The sequence below is a fragment of the Talpa occidentalis genome, unplaced genomic scaffold, assembly GCF_014898055.3.
Source record: "Talpa occidentalis isolate TD23 unplaced genomic scaffold, MPIMG_talOcc4v2.1 talOcc4.3, whole genome shotgun sequence".
NCBI classification, from domain to species: domain Eukaryota; kingdom Metazoa; phylum Chordata; class Mammalia; order Eulipotyphla; family Talpidae; genus Talpa; species Talpa occidentalis.
In genome coordinates this window covers 121,365,976-121,382,752 of record NW_023603184.1, presented here as the reverse complement: position 1 = coordinate 121,382,752, position 16,777 = coordinate 121,365,976, and the positions used below count along the sequence as shown (strand labels likewise).

At 37.6% G+C, this 16,777-nt stretch overlaps 1 protein-coding gene across 1 annotated transcript in view; it reads right to left on the bottom strand.

Annotated features, from left to right (window-relative positions):
* Window positions 1–16,777, bottom strand: part of PLCL1 (phospholipase C like 1 (inactive)) — a 273,563-nt gene that overhangs the window by 30,325 nt on the left and 226,461 nt on the right. The window contains 2 exon segments of the mRNA XM_037523774.2: window positions 9,680–9,789; window positions 12,433–12,508. Of these exon segments, the coding sequence (XP_037379671.2) occupies window positions 9,680–9,789; window positions 12,433–12,508 (186 nt within the window).

The following is a 16,777-nucleotide window of genomic DNA, read 5'->3' as shown; positions in this document are numbered from 1 at the left end:
TCTGCAAAGAGCTGATGAGACTCAACAACAACAAAGAAAATAATCCAGTCAAAAAATGGGCAGAAGAGCTAAAAAGAAAATTCTCTGAAGAGGAAAGAGGAAATGCAAATGGCCAACAGGCATATGAAAAAATGTTCAACATCACCTGTCATCAGGGAAATGCAAATCAAAACTACCATGAGATACCATCTTACACCAGTGAGAATGGCACATATTAAAAAAACTAGCAACAACAAATGTTGGCGAGGGTGTGGAGAAAAAGGAACTCTTCTGCACTGTTGGTGGGAGTGCAAACTGGTCCAACCACTGTGGAGAGCTGTGTGGAGATTTCTGGACCTACTAAACATAGAGCTTCCATGTGATCCAGCAATTCCACTCCTAGGTATTTACCCAAAGGACACAGAAACATCAATTCCAAAGAACACCTGCACTCCTATGTTTATAGCAGCACTGTTTATAATAGCTAAGCTTTGGAAACAGCCCAAATGCCCAAAAATAGATGACTGGATCAAGAAGATGTGGTACATATATACCATGGAATATTACTCAGCATTCAAAAAAGATAAACACATGCAATTTGCAGCAACATGGATGGAGCTGGAAGGGATCATGCTCAGCGAAATAAGCCAAAAAGAAAGAGAAAAATACCAGATGGTCTCACTCATAGCAGGAATCTAGAAAACTTAAATAAGGGACCAGGAAAATGAATAACTATAAGAAAGTGAAAATCAAAATCAACAAAAAACTATGAACCAGAGACACTTTTTGGGGGATGGGGGGCGGGAGGGGAGGGATTGGGGTCAGAATGGGGGGGTTGCAATTGTATGGGGAATATAAAAATAAAATTTATTATTTAAAAAAAAATGTTCTCCCAGTTGGTGGGGTTTCTCTTTGTTTTTGTTATTGTCTCTTTTGCTGTGCAGAAGCTCTTTAATAATAATACACTTATATGTGGTACTTAGGTAGTCAAAAATCATAGAGATGGAGAATAGAATGGTGGTTTCTAGGGCCTGAGAGAAGGGGAAATGGGCTATTATTGTTTAATGGATAGAGTTTTGGTTTTTTAAGATGGAAACAGTTATGGAGATGAATGGTACTGATGGTTGTACATTATAAATGTGTTTTATATCATGGAATTGTATATTTTCAAATGGTTATGATGCTAAATTTTATTTTGTGTATTTTACCACAATAAAAAAAAAATGGAAAAAATATTCCCCTACAAGGTAGTAAGTATAGACTATGCCATTTAGAAAGAACAGTCAGAAAGGGAGAAGATAGGGGCCTCCCCGGTGGCGCAGCGGTTGAGCACTGGGTTGCGAAGCTGCCCGCAGCCTCTGTGGCGCCAGTTCGATCCCCGGCTGCTCCCCGGCCACTGGAGGAGGGTCCCACATGGCGCGCAGACCTCTCCTGACGCCCGCTGCTCCCCTCAGCAGTGTACTTCGGTCCTTCTGCCTGCTCTGCTCCCCGCTCTGGCTCTGGTGAATTCTCTCACCCTCCCGCGCTTCTGACTGTACCCAGTGCATGTATAAACAAAACAAACAAACAAACAAATAAATAAATAAATAAAGCATGCCTCTATAAAAAAAAAAAAAAAAAAAGAAAGGGAGAAGATAGTGGTGAGGGATCACAATGGAGGCTGTGAAGTAAGATAGAAACTAAGCATACTCAGGTTTTCATGGTGCTATGGGTTAAAAAAAAAAAAATCAAAGAGGAAAAAAAGCAAGACATAATCAAGAGGATATACAAGGAAGAGGTTTATGCTAATTGATTAGTGACAGAACCAATGAATATAAATAACATAATAAATCCACAGAGAAAGGTTGAAAACAACAGATAATCATAAATTGTAAAGTACTGTAAGGATTCTAACAATCATAAGGCAGATCTCATTTTTAGAGCAGAAAATCTAGCCCCAGAAAAGATCATTATATTAGTGCAGATTTTCAGGATCATAGTCAAACTTCAAAGTCCAAGTTTTGGATAACTCTATGTAAAACAAAAGGAATTTACAGTTCAAGATTGGCTATTTTGTTTGTAGCATAGAAAGTATTTTCCTTAGATTTACTAGAAGGAAATGGTTTATTTAGTTCTTGTTTCTCGAGGTTAGTGATAGACTCCAACTTTGCTTCTCACTAAGTTCTTTTCTTAGTGAAATCTGAGGAATTTACTTACAGGGACTACAACTCACTTCTGAATCATCTCAGGTTTGTTGCACAAAGGGAAAATACTTCAGGACTTCTGCTCCAACAGCTTAGGACAGATCGAGAGTCTGAGAAGCACAACGGTGGCTGTGGAGGAGTGGGTTAAGAAGGAATATGAAAAGCAGTGTGGCCTTTGCAATGTAATTGCTCAAAGAACAGTTCGTAAACTTCTTCTGCCTTACTAAGAAGTGGAGATTAACAATGTCCAGACAATGGGGCCTCCCTGGTGGCGCAAGGGGTTAAGACACAACCTATGAAGCTGTCCACAGCCTCAGCAGCACGAATTCGATCCCCAGCCAGGGAGCAACCCACATGGTGCAGAAGTCTTCTCCTGACTCGCCTGCTGCTCCCCTCAGCAGTGTAATTTGGTCAGTCTGCCTGTTCTGTTTCCCACTCTGTCTCTGGTGAATCCTCTCACCCCCCACACCTCTGGCCTGTACCCCAGCTCTTGTATGCATAAATAAATAAACCTTTAAAAAAAAATGTCCAGACAAAAAGCTAAATAGTGAAGTTGTTTAAAAGAAAAAGGAAAGACTGACCAATTTACATTCCCACCAATAGTGGGTGTTACTTTTTCTCCACATTCTCAACCAACATTTGTTGTTTCCAGAGTTTATACGCCAATCTCACGGGGGGCGGGGGGTGAGTTATTACCTCACTGTGGTTTTTGATTTGCATATCTCTTATAGTTTTCTTTGGCTAGAAACACCATATGATCCAGCAACACCACCTTGAGATATTTACCCAAAGAATATGAAAACACTAATATGAAAAGACTTATGCATCCTTTATTTACAACAGCATTATTCACAATAGCCAAGACATTATTCACAATACCCAAGACAATAAGGACCAAGCTAAATCTCCATCAACAGAGGAATGGACAAGGAATTGTGGATAGATACTCGAAAGAATACTACTCCATTATTAAAAAGATAAATAGTGCCTTTTGGAATAAAATGGATGAATCTTGAGATGATTATGCTAATTGAAATAAGTTTGAAAGGGAAAGTGGATGATGTCTCTCATTTGTAGAATATAAAGAACCAAAGAAAACAAGCTGGTAAAACATAACGTAATTCCTTAGTCTGTGTGAAACACAATAGTGGGAGGGGCTAGAAGGTGACAGTATACTGGCACTGGAGCTTTGGTGGAGGGTGAGTGAAGCATGTGCCCATATTGAACTGTGAAACTGTAATCACGAAATTATATAGACATTCGAGAAAAAAAAATGGAAAAACAGGAGGATTCTTAGGTCAGGTCCAGAGTCTGAACCTCTGCTTTGGTATTTCTGTTGTTTTGTTTTGCTTTCATAACCAGTATTGTATCTGTCCAGGTTTAATTGTACCCATTTATCTGAATGATCAGGCTCTGGGTAGCTGATTCATATTAACCAAGCTTATTGAAGATGGATATATAAAAATGAAAGTTACCTGACTCATTACAAAGAGAAATGTGACTGTCAGGCAAGTGCAACTAGTTAATATAACATGATCAACCCATTCTATTTTCCACTAGAGAGGTATATTTGGGAATCCAAGTCAAGAACAGAGAGTTATTAAAACAACATAGTGTCAGAAGGAGGACTGGTAGTCTCAAGCTATACTGCCTTAATGTACCTTTCTGCACTGTAGATATGTACTGCCAATGGAATTGGAATACTCATGCTAGGTGGACCTGACTACTCCACTGAATTAAGATAATAAATATAAAGCACTTAGTATAATACATGATACATAGAAAGCACTCAGCTAATACAATTTATAATTATTATGTCGCTATAAATATTCTGATGATATAGCATAGTGGATTGAGAGCAAGGTCTTTGCAGTTAGATCCTTGCACCAGTATTCACTACCTAAATGCAAATGGAAAGGTTACTTAACCTCTTGAGCCTGAGTTCTGCTATCTGAAAAATGGGTGTAATACAAGGTAACCCTTAAAATAATTTAAGATGTGTAAAAATCACTTAACTGCTGATTATAAGCATTGAATGGTCATTATTAATAAAAATAGCAAACACTTACATGGCACTTTTTATATGCCGGATACTACTGTATATGTGTGTTTACATGTATATATGTATACACACATATAGACTCATTTAGTCCTCACTATAATCCTGTGAGTTTGGTATAACTGAGGAACCTGTCACTGGTAGATTTTATTCACCAATATCTGTTTCCCTTCCCTGAGCAAGTTTACACTTGCCCACCTTCTCCAAAGAAGTCAGATTTGACTACTTGGCTTGTGTTAGCCAATCAAATGTGAACTGAGGGACATTTGACACTAAATGACAGAAGTTTTAAAACCAATCTGTGCTTCTCTACCTCTAGGATTGTAGAAATATATGTTAATATGGAACTCCCATTAACCTGAGCTCTTAAATAACCCTTGCTGAACTGTGATAGAAATAGAGCACAAGAGAAAAATATTATTGTCTTAAGCCACTCAGATTTTCATATTTTTGTTACCATTGCAGAACCTAACACTGATTCAGACTATAGAGAAAAACAGGAAATTTCACCAAGACCACACAATTAGAAAATGTCTAGGAGTGTTTTATGTTTCTTAATAATTGATAGCAATATCAATATTTATTATTAATTCATTATTGTCACCGTGAGTCTGTTTCTAAACTTCATAAAGTTATTCTTTTCTGAATGAGCTGGCTTAAAAGGAAACTTTAGCCTTTCTCTTGCATTCACTGCAACAACAGCTATTAGGGAAGTTCTCAGTGGACAGCAAGGAGGACACTAGACATATTCCTTCTTTATATAACCTCAGAATACCCGCACCCTGGCGCACAATCACCAAAGATGTCAGAAGAGCCAGCTTTAATACACACACACACATGCACCCCACCACACAGTTTTTTCCCATTCGATCATTATCTTGTTTCCCTTCTTTATTGTCTCTTAACAGTGGGCAGAGATTTCAAGTGTGTCTGTTGGCTCTATTAGAAAGCATATTACTACTCTAAATATTCATGTACCTTCCCTTATGTAGCAAGAATCCTCAGATATGAGGGCTGAAATTTAGGGGCTTAATTGGTTAAAACACAAGTACCCAAGGAGGAGAAATGAGAAATTTCAGCCTCTGCTCTTCACAAAGAAAATGAAATGTTGTCAAGACAAAACCAGAAGGAGAAAAAGACTTAAATAGTGAAAAATATCAAAAAGTTGGGTGGAAAAGATTAGTCATATCTACTGAACATGAATCTTAAGAAAGATCCAATTTTTTTATGGCACACACTGGAATGTATTAAAGTATAAGCTGGAACTCTATCTAAGGAAAGTACAAATATATATCAATTCATAGAAGTATCCATTGATAAAATAATTTTATTCATCCTTACCAGAAATCATGAATAAATAAGAATTCAGTCACTTCTTATCCCTATTACTTCTTTTTAAGCTCTGGTTCAACTACTAGAGCTACTTCATGTACCTATACTTATATATTTATATCAATACTTGATAGATCGCTAGTCTTATAAAATTAATTTTTTCATCAAATTTTTTAAGAATGAAAAGATGATGGAATTTAGTTATTTGAAATAGTCAAAAGTCAAGTTAGAAAAACAAATATTGGGAAGGCTAACTGCATGCTACTTTCAGGTATTTTCTAATTTCAGTCTTAAAGGTGAGAACACTTGATAATGAAAGTTCTTTTTTGTGCTTAAATAGTCACATCACTCTGGATGGAATTCCAGACATTAAATAAATTCAACTTGTATAAAATTGTGTTTCATTATTGATATAGTATCAGTTCATAGCTCTCATTCAAAAGGAGATCTTCGGAATTCTCATAAGTGAAACACTTTCAATATTAGTAACAATTTACTACATAGATTGGTTATGAAAATGCCTTTGTTCTATCTCTTTTTGGAAGATTTAAAGAATAGGAAGAAATCTACTATAAGATTTTTATATTATGTTAATAACCAAGCAAAATTATTTCTGAAAATAAATATGGTGAAGAAACAGATGGAAAGAACTGTGAATGTGAGAGTGGGATGAGATGGACCAGTGGTCATCGTGAAGGGGCTGAAGACCAGATCTCTGAGACAAGAATCACCCACCATCCCAAGTGAGTGGAGTGGCTATGTGAGGAGTTCAATATTTTGCTCAGCAGTGAAAGAGAGAGAAAGGGAAAAGAAAATGAATGTGATCTTTGGTCCCTGGCATAAGACAAATGTGTAGGGAAATGCAAAAGATCTGCTAAGCAATTTCCGACTCTAAGCTCATGCATAGTACTTAAATATGAATTAAAAAAGAAAATGTGTGGGAGCTTCCAAGACCATTTTGATTTCAGCCTCTATGCTGATTCTAAGTGCTCATCTCTGACTAGGAAAATCTGGACACTAATCATGATTCATATTTGTTATATTGTAAAGTCATTCATCTTTGTCTCTGCAAATTTTTCTCTAGCTCCCCTGTTGTTTATTAATATCAGAGCCATGTAATATTGAATTGCAAAAAACATAAACTAGAGAGTTCATTTTTTTTATCTCAGCTTGTCACCACCTATGGTAATAACCATAGGACACATTTCTCACCTCTTCCAGCAACTTTTTTACTTGTTGGAAATCACATTGGATTTAAATATTTTTAGCTGCATGAATTCATATATTCAACCAATATTAGTCAATCCATCCCCTCCATGTCCCTAGATAGTGGAAAGCATACATAAAAGGGAAATTTTTCAGCAGTCAATGAAGAATTTTAGATAAGGCCTACCATATTTTACTAATTCAAGGAGTGTATCTTACCAGGGTGGTTATTATTTAGCCAGCCATTGCAAAGCAATGGAAATTGGCTCAAGGAAGATTCAGAATAAAGGAGTTTATTGGAAAACTTTGAGGAGCTCTAAAAATCAATACAAGGCTGGAGAACAGAACAAGAACTAAGAGTTTCAAATCTAAGATACAAGAAATAAAGGAAGTGCTTTAAAGAAAAAGATCTTTTCAGAGGCACCAATGGAGTAAACAGTCTCCAACAGAGCCCAATTTGTTCTCTTTCAGTTAAAAATTCAAATTTAAGGAGGCCATTTGTCAGTACTTAGGAAAAGGATACTTGATTAACAAGACCACTAAACGAACAGGGAAGATATTAGAAATTTGGAAAAGTTCAATATTCTTGTTTAAGTTCCCAGTGCTCAAGTTTAAATGCCAACAGTAAATGAGCTGTAATAATAGGTCAATTCTCTTTCAAAAGACCTTCTTTAGAACAATTTTCACAGCATTTACTAGGCCCCATCTAGCAATCAGCTCCTGCCACTAAACTAAACACACACACACAACCGAGCTTCAGAAAATAGAATGGGCTAAAGTCAGAAGTTAATAAACAACAGGGCCACCCTGATGGCACAAGGGGTTAAGACGCAACCTATGAAACTATCCACAGCCACTGCAGCATTAGTTCGAGCCATGGCCAGGGAGATACCCACATGGCGTAGCAGACCTCTCCTAACTCTCCCTCCTGACTCTCCCTCTGCTTCCCTCAGCAGTGTACTTCAGTCAATCTGCCTGTTCTGTTCCCTACTCTGCCTCTGGCAAATCCTCTCACCCCCCACACCTCTGGCCTATACCCAGTTCTTTTATGCATAAATAATTAAATCTTTTTAAAAATAAACAACAAAAATCTTGTTCTTTCAGTGATCAACATCACTTAGCAAACAAATAAAAATTAATAGCTCGTATACGTAAATGATGTATACATGTATATATGTATATACATATTTACAGTCTAGTCTTACGCACTGTGACTTAGATTTTCTGTATGAATTACCTAAATTAAGTCCCATAAAACCCAGACTGCAAGTATTAACACACTTAGATTGATTATATAACTTGGCAGAAACCTCACAGCTGACAATCTGCACATAGAGCCTCTGCTTTCATCCCTGCACTAGGCTGCCTGGACTGGATGGGACTCAGTCACAGGAATTGAGTTTTACAGAAGGCAGGAGAACAGACGTAGTAGTTAGAACCATGGCATGTGTTAAAAGCTCAGTTCTGTCATTTACAAACTGAAGGCAAAAACTTAAATCTCTCTAACCCTCAATTTCCTCATCTTTGAGATGGAGAGTTCTATCAGGGTCAGCATATGTTGTTGTGAGGTCACATGGCTGTTATGAAGAGGAAAGGGGAGGTGTATTTAAACTATTTAGCCATGAGTACTTGTCACTTCAGAAATGCTGAATAGCGGATGGCCATTATTCATTACATGTCTGTCTTTCCTCGTACCCTAGGCCTATACTCTTTCCTCGTACCCTAGGCCTATACTCTAGGCCGGTAAGCAGGGATTACTCTTCATGTGTATCCCCAGCACCTTTCTCTGTGATCAGCACATTAACAAACCTACGTACATATCTGCTGAACAGAAAGCATTTGTACAGGGCTCACACTGCCATGTAGGGGGCCAGTTTCATCATGAGTTCCTCTTTATATTAACAAGATAGCTCCCCCCTGCCCATTAAGCAAATGATGCCTATTTTCCCTACCCCACCTTCTGAACCTATATGTGAGCTTCATGAGGTCAGAGTCTGTATCTTTTTTGTTCTCCACAGAACTTAATGCCTAGCAGAGTCCAGCATGTAGCAGAAGCTTAACAAATGTCTGAGGACAGCACTTTAATAAACATTTGTGTCTTAAGGTTCACAGAGTATTTTCACAGAGAAGACACAGGCCCTACTGCCAGATCCCTGCGTACAAACACCAGCTCCACTATTTACAACTTTGGGTAACATACATGAGTTTTCAATGCTTCTGTTTTCTTACCTTTAAAATGAGAATAATAACAGCTTGGGCCTTGTGAGTATTAAAATGTTAATTTGTAGAAACCCTATAAAACAGTACCTGGCATATGGTAAGTATTCTTTAAAGGTCAATAATTATTAATTTTGTTTGTGATTGTTTTTCTCCCACTGTCAAGAATAATTAGCTGCCTGAATAATTTCTCCTTTAATGTAAAAAAATATGAAAAGTATCACCTTTACTTGAAAATCCTAAAATTAATTTTCAACAAAGCAAATCATAATCTTGAGAAGCCTATTTACAAAGTTATATGCAGAAATAAATTTACACATAGAGGTGTTGTCCTTAAAAAAAAAATCCTAAATGGCTTTGGATATTATTTTTGTAAGACGCTTGCAAATCACTTGTCCTGGATCCTTCTGGATCAACATTTGGCATTAATAGCCTATTGACTTGAAAAGAAGTGTTCATGTGAGTAAACATGCATCACACACACACACACACTTACACAGAGGCACCAGGCAATGGAATTAGATCATGCTGTCCTCTACTTCTCCATAAGCCTGTTGCCCTATTAGGGCCAAAGTGTATCAATCCCAGTACGCATCTCCCCATCACTTAGAACATGACCTGGGTAACTGGGTGACAATACTTCAAAATTCAAATCACCATATTCAACCACTGATGCTTCTCTACATTTGGATACTTAATTTACCTTCAATACGGTAATGTTCCAAGCAAAGCTCTCGGTTGCCTTGTTCAGCTTTCTTCCTTTCAAGCCTTCTTTTGCCCCCAGATTATGAAGTTCCTCATGAAACTCCATCCCTTTGAAAAGAGAATATATAAGAATTTTTAGCATAAATTTCAGAAAATCGTCATTTATTATGGAAATATTATCAGGAAAAAAATTACTTCCCATTTCTGTGCTTTCCTCAGAATTTTCTGTAATATAAAACTAAACTCTCCTAAAATTAAAATCTCTAAAATTAAACTCTCCTTCACATTCTGTTCATGCCCATCAATTGGCAATTCTTAGGGACAAATAAGCAATAATCAATGCATCAAATTAAATTAAATTTTAAACAGTCAGGATATATAAGAAAAGACATGAGAAGTTAAGCAATTTTCCAGCAGGTTATATCCATCTTATTTGTCCTTGCCTGGTTTTTATATGAAATGGTATAATATGTGGATTGCAAAAATATGTGGTGGTTGCACATACCTCATTTTGCCTTATGAAACATCCACATGACATGAAAGTAGGCCCCAGAGCCCGTATAGATAACAAAGATAACTAGTAACTGTTGAGTAAAAATACAAGTTTTTAAAATAGCATTCCTGGAAACACCCCAATGTTTCAGATTTGGGAATGGCCTTAAAGTTATTTTTAACTCAGCCATTTTTGCAAGCTTAAATACTATAAAAAAAAAACATCACCATCATCTGTTTCTTCGGCCTCTTAGCACCTCAGGGATGGGAATCACACTTCCTTCTGGGTAGCTCACTCCTTCTTTGGAAAACTATAACTGATACTGAGTCAAAATCTCTTTTCCTGGAGCTTCTACCCCTTGGTGCTAGCTACACCAGAACATCAATGTTGAATCTCTTTTCCATAGTGAATTCCTTTAGATGTTTGAAGTAAAATGACAAAGTCTACTATATTCTTCTCTTCCTCAGATTAAACATTCTAAAATGTTTCACCTTACTAATAATGTCTCTTCCTTAAGGATGACATCCAAAAAAGGAGCACTGCATCGTGCAGTTTCCCAGAGCTGCGCTACTAGCAACCTCCATCCAGGTTCATCGCACTCAAATAAGAAAGGAACTTGTACCACTCTTCATGTTCCAGTTTTTTTTTTTTAAAGATTTATTTATTTATACATACAAGAACTATGGTACAGGCCAGAAGTATGGGGGTGAGAGAATTCACCAGAGAGAGTGGGAAGAAGAACAGGCGGATTGACTGAAATACACTGCTGAGGGGAGCAGCGGGCGAGTCAGGAAAGATCTGCTGTGCCATGTGGGTCACCTCCCTGGCCAGGGATAGAATGTGTGCTTTAGAGGCTGCAGATAGCTTCATAGTGCTGCATCTTAACACCTTGCACCACTAGGGAGGTCCCTATGTTCCAGTTGCTATACTTTTATTAATGCAGCCTAAAACCACATGAACTTTCCTGATGCAAACCTCACAAACAGCACCTGGTGAGAGCGTGATTATGGAACCCAGCGCCTACTCTGTCTCCATTACCTACTAGCTCTGTGAATATCAGCAAGTCCTGTAATTCTCTGAGATTATGTTCCCTAATCTATGGTGAAATAAACTCCATTTATTTAACAGGTCTGACACCAGTAGGTATCAAATAAATGTCAAATAAGTGCATACACATTTTTCAGTCCTAGATCACATTCATGAGCACTTCTTATTCCACTCCCTCAGTCTAAAAGTTACTGAAACATCAAAGTAAGTGGTATTGGACTAATAGCAATGACAGAAAGAGAATTACCTTATGATGAGCTAAAGAACTACTGAACACCTCAATTAAGTTGGCAGCTTGGATTTGAGTGTTTCCCTCATGGGACTGTGGTGAAGATTAGATGAGTTAATACTATTAAGCTCTCAAAGTACTGCCTGGCACATAGGAGCAGTATATAAGAATCTGGTATTATCCTGTGCTTTCTGTCAGCTGAAACATTTAAGCCTGCTGGTCAGTCATGAAAAGCATCATTTTAAAAATTGAATCTGGATTTAAAGGTCATCTCTACCACGTGTTGATATGGATCATTCACTCAATCTCTAAAGAATCCCAGATACCTCATTTGTAAATTGAATATAATTATGCCTACCTGGTAGAGGTGTCAGGAGGACTAAGTAGCAGAGTGAATTTGCTTAGTACATCACATGCATCTTTATCAAGCAGTGATCACTGTGGTCACCTTCCTCATCATAATCACTATTACGTGTGTGGATAAAGGAGAATATGAATCCAAAAGATATAAAATTACAGAGCTGTGGGTGCAGGGGAATAAAATAAACAGGTATGTGTCCTCACAAACATGCAGCCCATGCCATGCTTAAAGAAAGAACAAATCTTAAACAAGGCAAAAGTTTAGATGATTAATAGGATTATGGTTCCAAATGTAAAAGTGAAGGAGTTTTTAAGGGGTAGTTGGGAACCACAGCTTCCATACTGGTAGTAAATGATTTTGATAGGCTCCCAAACCACAAAAGTAGATTCAGAAACCCTCATCTCTCTAGATATCTTCAGACATCGCTTCCTTTTATACACTTAACAAACCTCTACATATACCCACTATCACTGGATTGCTTCTGTACTAAACACTCAACCATAATTCAAAGTATAGTTAAGCAATGGCATAAAACATATGAGTTTCCCAACAGAAATGTTTTCTAAAAATCTGCCAAGAATTATTATCATGGTTTCTAAGAAAAAAAATAAAAAATATTACCTGCTTTCTGACACTGCACAATCTTTTCCTGGACCGCGTCTGCCATTTCTATGAGAAATCGGCTCTCTTGAATCATCTGTCACAAAATAAACATCAAAGGGGTAGTTGTCAAAATTTTTTAAATTGGTTCATTGAAAAAAATAAGATATAGATACATCCGCATGTTGCTGCCAACGAGGGGAACCATGAACCACGACCTTAACCACAAGAGAGGGGAGAGGGAAGGATGATCTCTGTGTCATCCATTCTAACACTGCAGCTGGTCACCGACATTAAGAATTTCCCCAGTTATGAGACAAACCTGATATGCAGTGGGTATCAAAGAAATAACTGCTAAATAAATTCACACACATTCTCTTAGTCCCAAAACACATTCCTGAACACTTCTTATTCCCATTACCCCCAAAGCTACTGCAACATCAAAGTGGCAATGGACTAATAGCAATGAGAGTCAGAATAGGGAACTGATTAACTTGTGATGAGCTAAAGAATGACTGAACACCTCAATGAAGTTGGCAGCTTGGATTTGGGTGACCCAAAAATAGCAAAGGTAAAAAAAAAAAAAAATAGCAGAGGTGTTGTCCTCCCTCTAGAAGGGGTCCAGCTCCACTGGTAGGAATGAGAAGTAAGTCAGGGTTCAGAGCCACCCTTTCAACAGTGTGTAGACAATAACATTAAAGTGGGTGTCCTTGCCCTCTGCTTGTGTAGAAAGCAAATATCTCCAAGAGGTAATTAATATACCGAGGGAAGTACAGGAAATGAGGTAACTGTTGGAGAGCTGAAGAAAAGAAAATTATGTATGTGAAGATGAAAATAGGTAAGGAAGCTACGGTTAAAATAAAAAAACAACAAGGGATTGGGCTCTTTTGAAAAAATGACTGAAGAAAGGCAACCAATTGCAAACTAACACTTCTTGAATCTCCAGCCACTTTTCTATTGCCAATAAATGTCCCATTTCATCTGGTTATAACACATTTAATTGCCTAGCTCAATATTCTGGAGGGAGTTTAAAACACTATCCAGAGCATGTTATAGATCTTGAGTAAGACATTTTCCTTCAATCCAATTAAATACTATGGAATAGATGGTAGTCTTGTACAATCACTTCCAAATATAAAGTAGCTTATGATTATAAATTTTCAAATAGAAAATAATATATTACACATTTTTAATACCTAACAACTCCATAAGAGTAAGGTCATATCATTCATTCATTTAACAATGAGTTGAATAGCCATTGTTGAACAGCCATTCTGTGTAAACAACCTGTGGTAAGTATAAAGGGTATAATGCATTGATGAGGCAAAATCAGACATATGTCCATCTCCTGGGAGCTCAGAGTCTAGCAGGGATGTCTGCTCCAATGGTGAATAAAATATGCTCACTCAACCAAATAAAACTCAATTACTCATAGTTTCTAGTAAAATGATAGTTTAAAGTGATTTATTTGGAGAGAAAATTGATTAAACATAAAACTAGACACCCAAGAAGGTCTAGACTGAATCAAACTATTGAACTGGTTTAGTTAACTCTTCAACTACCAAAAGAAAGTAGTGCTTTGGAAAATTAATTAATCAGATGCCTAATAGTGGTGTGAATTACTGAAGTGTCCAAGTGAATGAAATTTACAGGCAGAGAGGAATTTTATGTAAGGACAATATGATTAACTTTCTTCTGAGCTTAGCATTCATACATGCAACATCAATTGGGTTTTTATAATACCCACAAGTTATCAATGTCCTAATTATTCAGTAGCAGACAAAATGTTTTCATGAAATTCAAGCAAGGGAAACATTAATAAAGAAAAGCTACATTCTGTGACCTTTCCATGAGAAAAATAGTTGAGGGCCTCCCCAGTGGCGCAGCGGTTGAATGCTGGGTTGCAAAGCTGCCCACAGCCTCTGCAGCACCGGTTCGATCTCCGGCTGCTCCCCAGCCACGGGAAGAGGGCCCCACATGACGAGCAGACCTTTCCTGCAGCCCGCTGCTCCCCCCAGCAGTGTACTTCGGTCCTTCTGCCTGCTCTGCTCCCTGCTCTGGCTCTGGTGAATTCTCTCACCCTCCCGTGCTTCTGACTGTACCCAGTGCTTGTATAAATAAATCTTTAAAAAAAAAAAAAAAGAAAAATAGTTGATACACTATTTTTAGAATTAATTAACTTTGAAACTGAAAGAATTTTAGTGATCGTGACCACCCTCCTAATTTTATAAAATAAAAAACTAAGACTTAGAGGAATTAAGATTCTTATCCAAAAGACAGTGCTAATTAATGATAGGATTGGAATTAAAATCCCAGCTTCTTGTCATCCACTTATTTTCATTAAAAAAAAAAAAAAAAAAGGCTCCTCTCCGAGTCTGTCTGACCTGATCATACCCCATGAGAGAATGCATGCCTTCACATACTTTCAATCATTTGAGCTGAACTGTAGAGTTCTAATGTCACCTGGCCCAGCCCACAGAAAAACCATAAAACATATAGGCATGCCCATCATCAATTCATTTCAACCAGATTCAAACATGTCTCTTTTAAGAAAAACTCAGAAAAGGAGTAAGTTTCTATTCTTTCCCATTATCAAATAGATCACTTCATGAAGAGATAGTCAAGTATGATTTAAAGAGATAGTCAAGTGTCACAACATATGTTCTTGTGACTCCTTCGAGGATAACTCAAATTTTTAAAAATAAAAGTCACAACTTAAACACGCCCGATTATTAATATTCTCAGATCTTAAAATTATTACTCATATGAACTTTTCTCACAAGAACATCTAATCATATCTATAATGGCTTTCATTAGTGTATAATACTATTTCTATTTTTTACAGTCAACTTTCAAGTATTAGTTGTAGAAAAACACATAAGATGGAAGATAGCTGAAATGTACCAATTTTGCAAACCACATTTTTTCCCTTAGTTAAGTAATTTATCTAAGTTGTTATGAAGAAAAACTGGTTGATTTGAGTTTTGTATCTCCTTCCTAGATCTCTACAGATCCTGACATAAATGAAATATAAAGTGCAAAGGCCAAGGAGAGACGTGGGAAGCATGTCCTTAGATAATCCCTCAGCTGGGGATCAGTGCACTTAGCCAGTCAAGGCAGGGTTGATGCTATAGATAGAATCTGGCGGTGGCCTGATTTCCATATCTGATGGTTTAGCCTAAGTTCCCAGTTGCCTTTGCTAGTTGTAGTAATACAAAGAGCTTTCTTCAGTTCTGTCACATAAATATCTTCTAACGTATCTTATTTCCTTGCTATGATTTTTAATCTAAAAGAACAGAGGATTTACCAAGATAAGGGTTGACGTTACTTTAAGTACTAGGTGTGTCCTAAACAGGGTATGTAACTTGTCAGTTAAGATCAAAATCATTAATTTAAAATAAGCATTGGGGCCTCCCTGATGGTGCAAGGGGTTAAGACACAACACTGTGAAGCTATCTGCAGCCACTGCAGCACAAGTTGGATGCCTGGCCAGGGAGCTGACCCACATGGCGCAGCAGACCTCTCCTGTCTTGCCTGCTGCTTCCCTCAGCAGTGTATTTCAGCAGATCTGCCTGTTCTATTACCAACTCTGTCTCTGGTGAACCCTCTCACCGCCCACACCTCTGGCCTAGACCCCAGTTCTTGTATGCATAAATAAATAAATCTTTAAAAAATAAAATGAAATGAGCACTTTGAAAGAAATAGTAATGTTTCATACTCAGAAACATGTTTAACTGTTTCATCTGTGTGAAAGGAATGGTCCTTCCAGTTCTTCTCAAATTAATGTAACTAATAGTACTGTAAAGATGAGCTTTCATCATATCAGGACTTTAAAATCTTCCAAAGATTCCAATTTCCTTATGAGTTACCTCTAAATTCTTAGAGCTACAGAAATTTATGTTTAGAAGTTATCTAAACCACTTCTCATGGATATCCCCATTCTATAGATGAATAAATTGCGTCCAAAATGAATTTGCCTTAAGCCACATAGCTAGTTAGAGAGATAGTTTGGATAAGAATCAAGGCATTCAGGGCCTCCCCGGTGGCGCAGCGGTTGAGCACTGGGTTGCGAAGCAGTTCGCGGCCTCTGCTGCGCTGGTTTGATCCCCGGCTGCTCCGGGCCACTGGAGGAGGGTCCCACATGGCGCGCAGACCTCTCCTGCCGCCCACTGCTCCCCTCAGCAGTGTACTTCGGTCCTTCTGCCTGCTCTGCTCCCCGCTCTGGCTCTGGTGAATTCTCTCACCCTCCTGCGCTTCTGACTGTACCCAGTGCTTGTATAAACAAACAAATAAATAAATAATACATGCCTCTTTAAAAATAAATAAATATAAAAAAATTAAAAAAAAAAAAGAATCAAGGCATTCA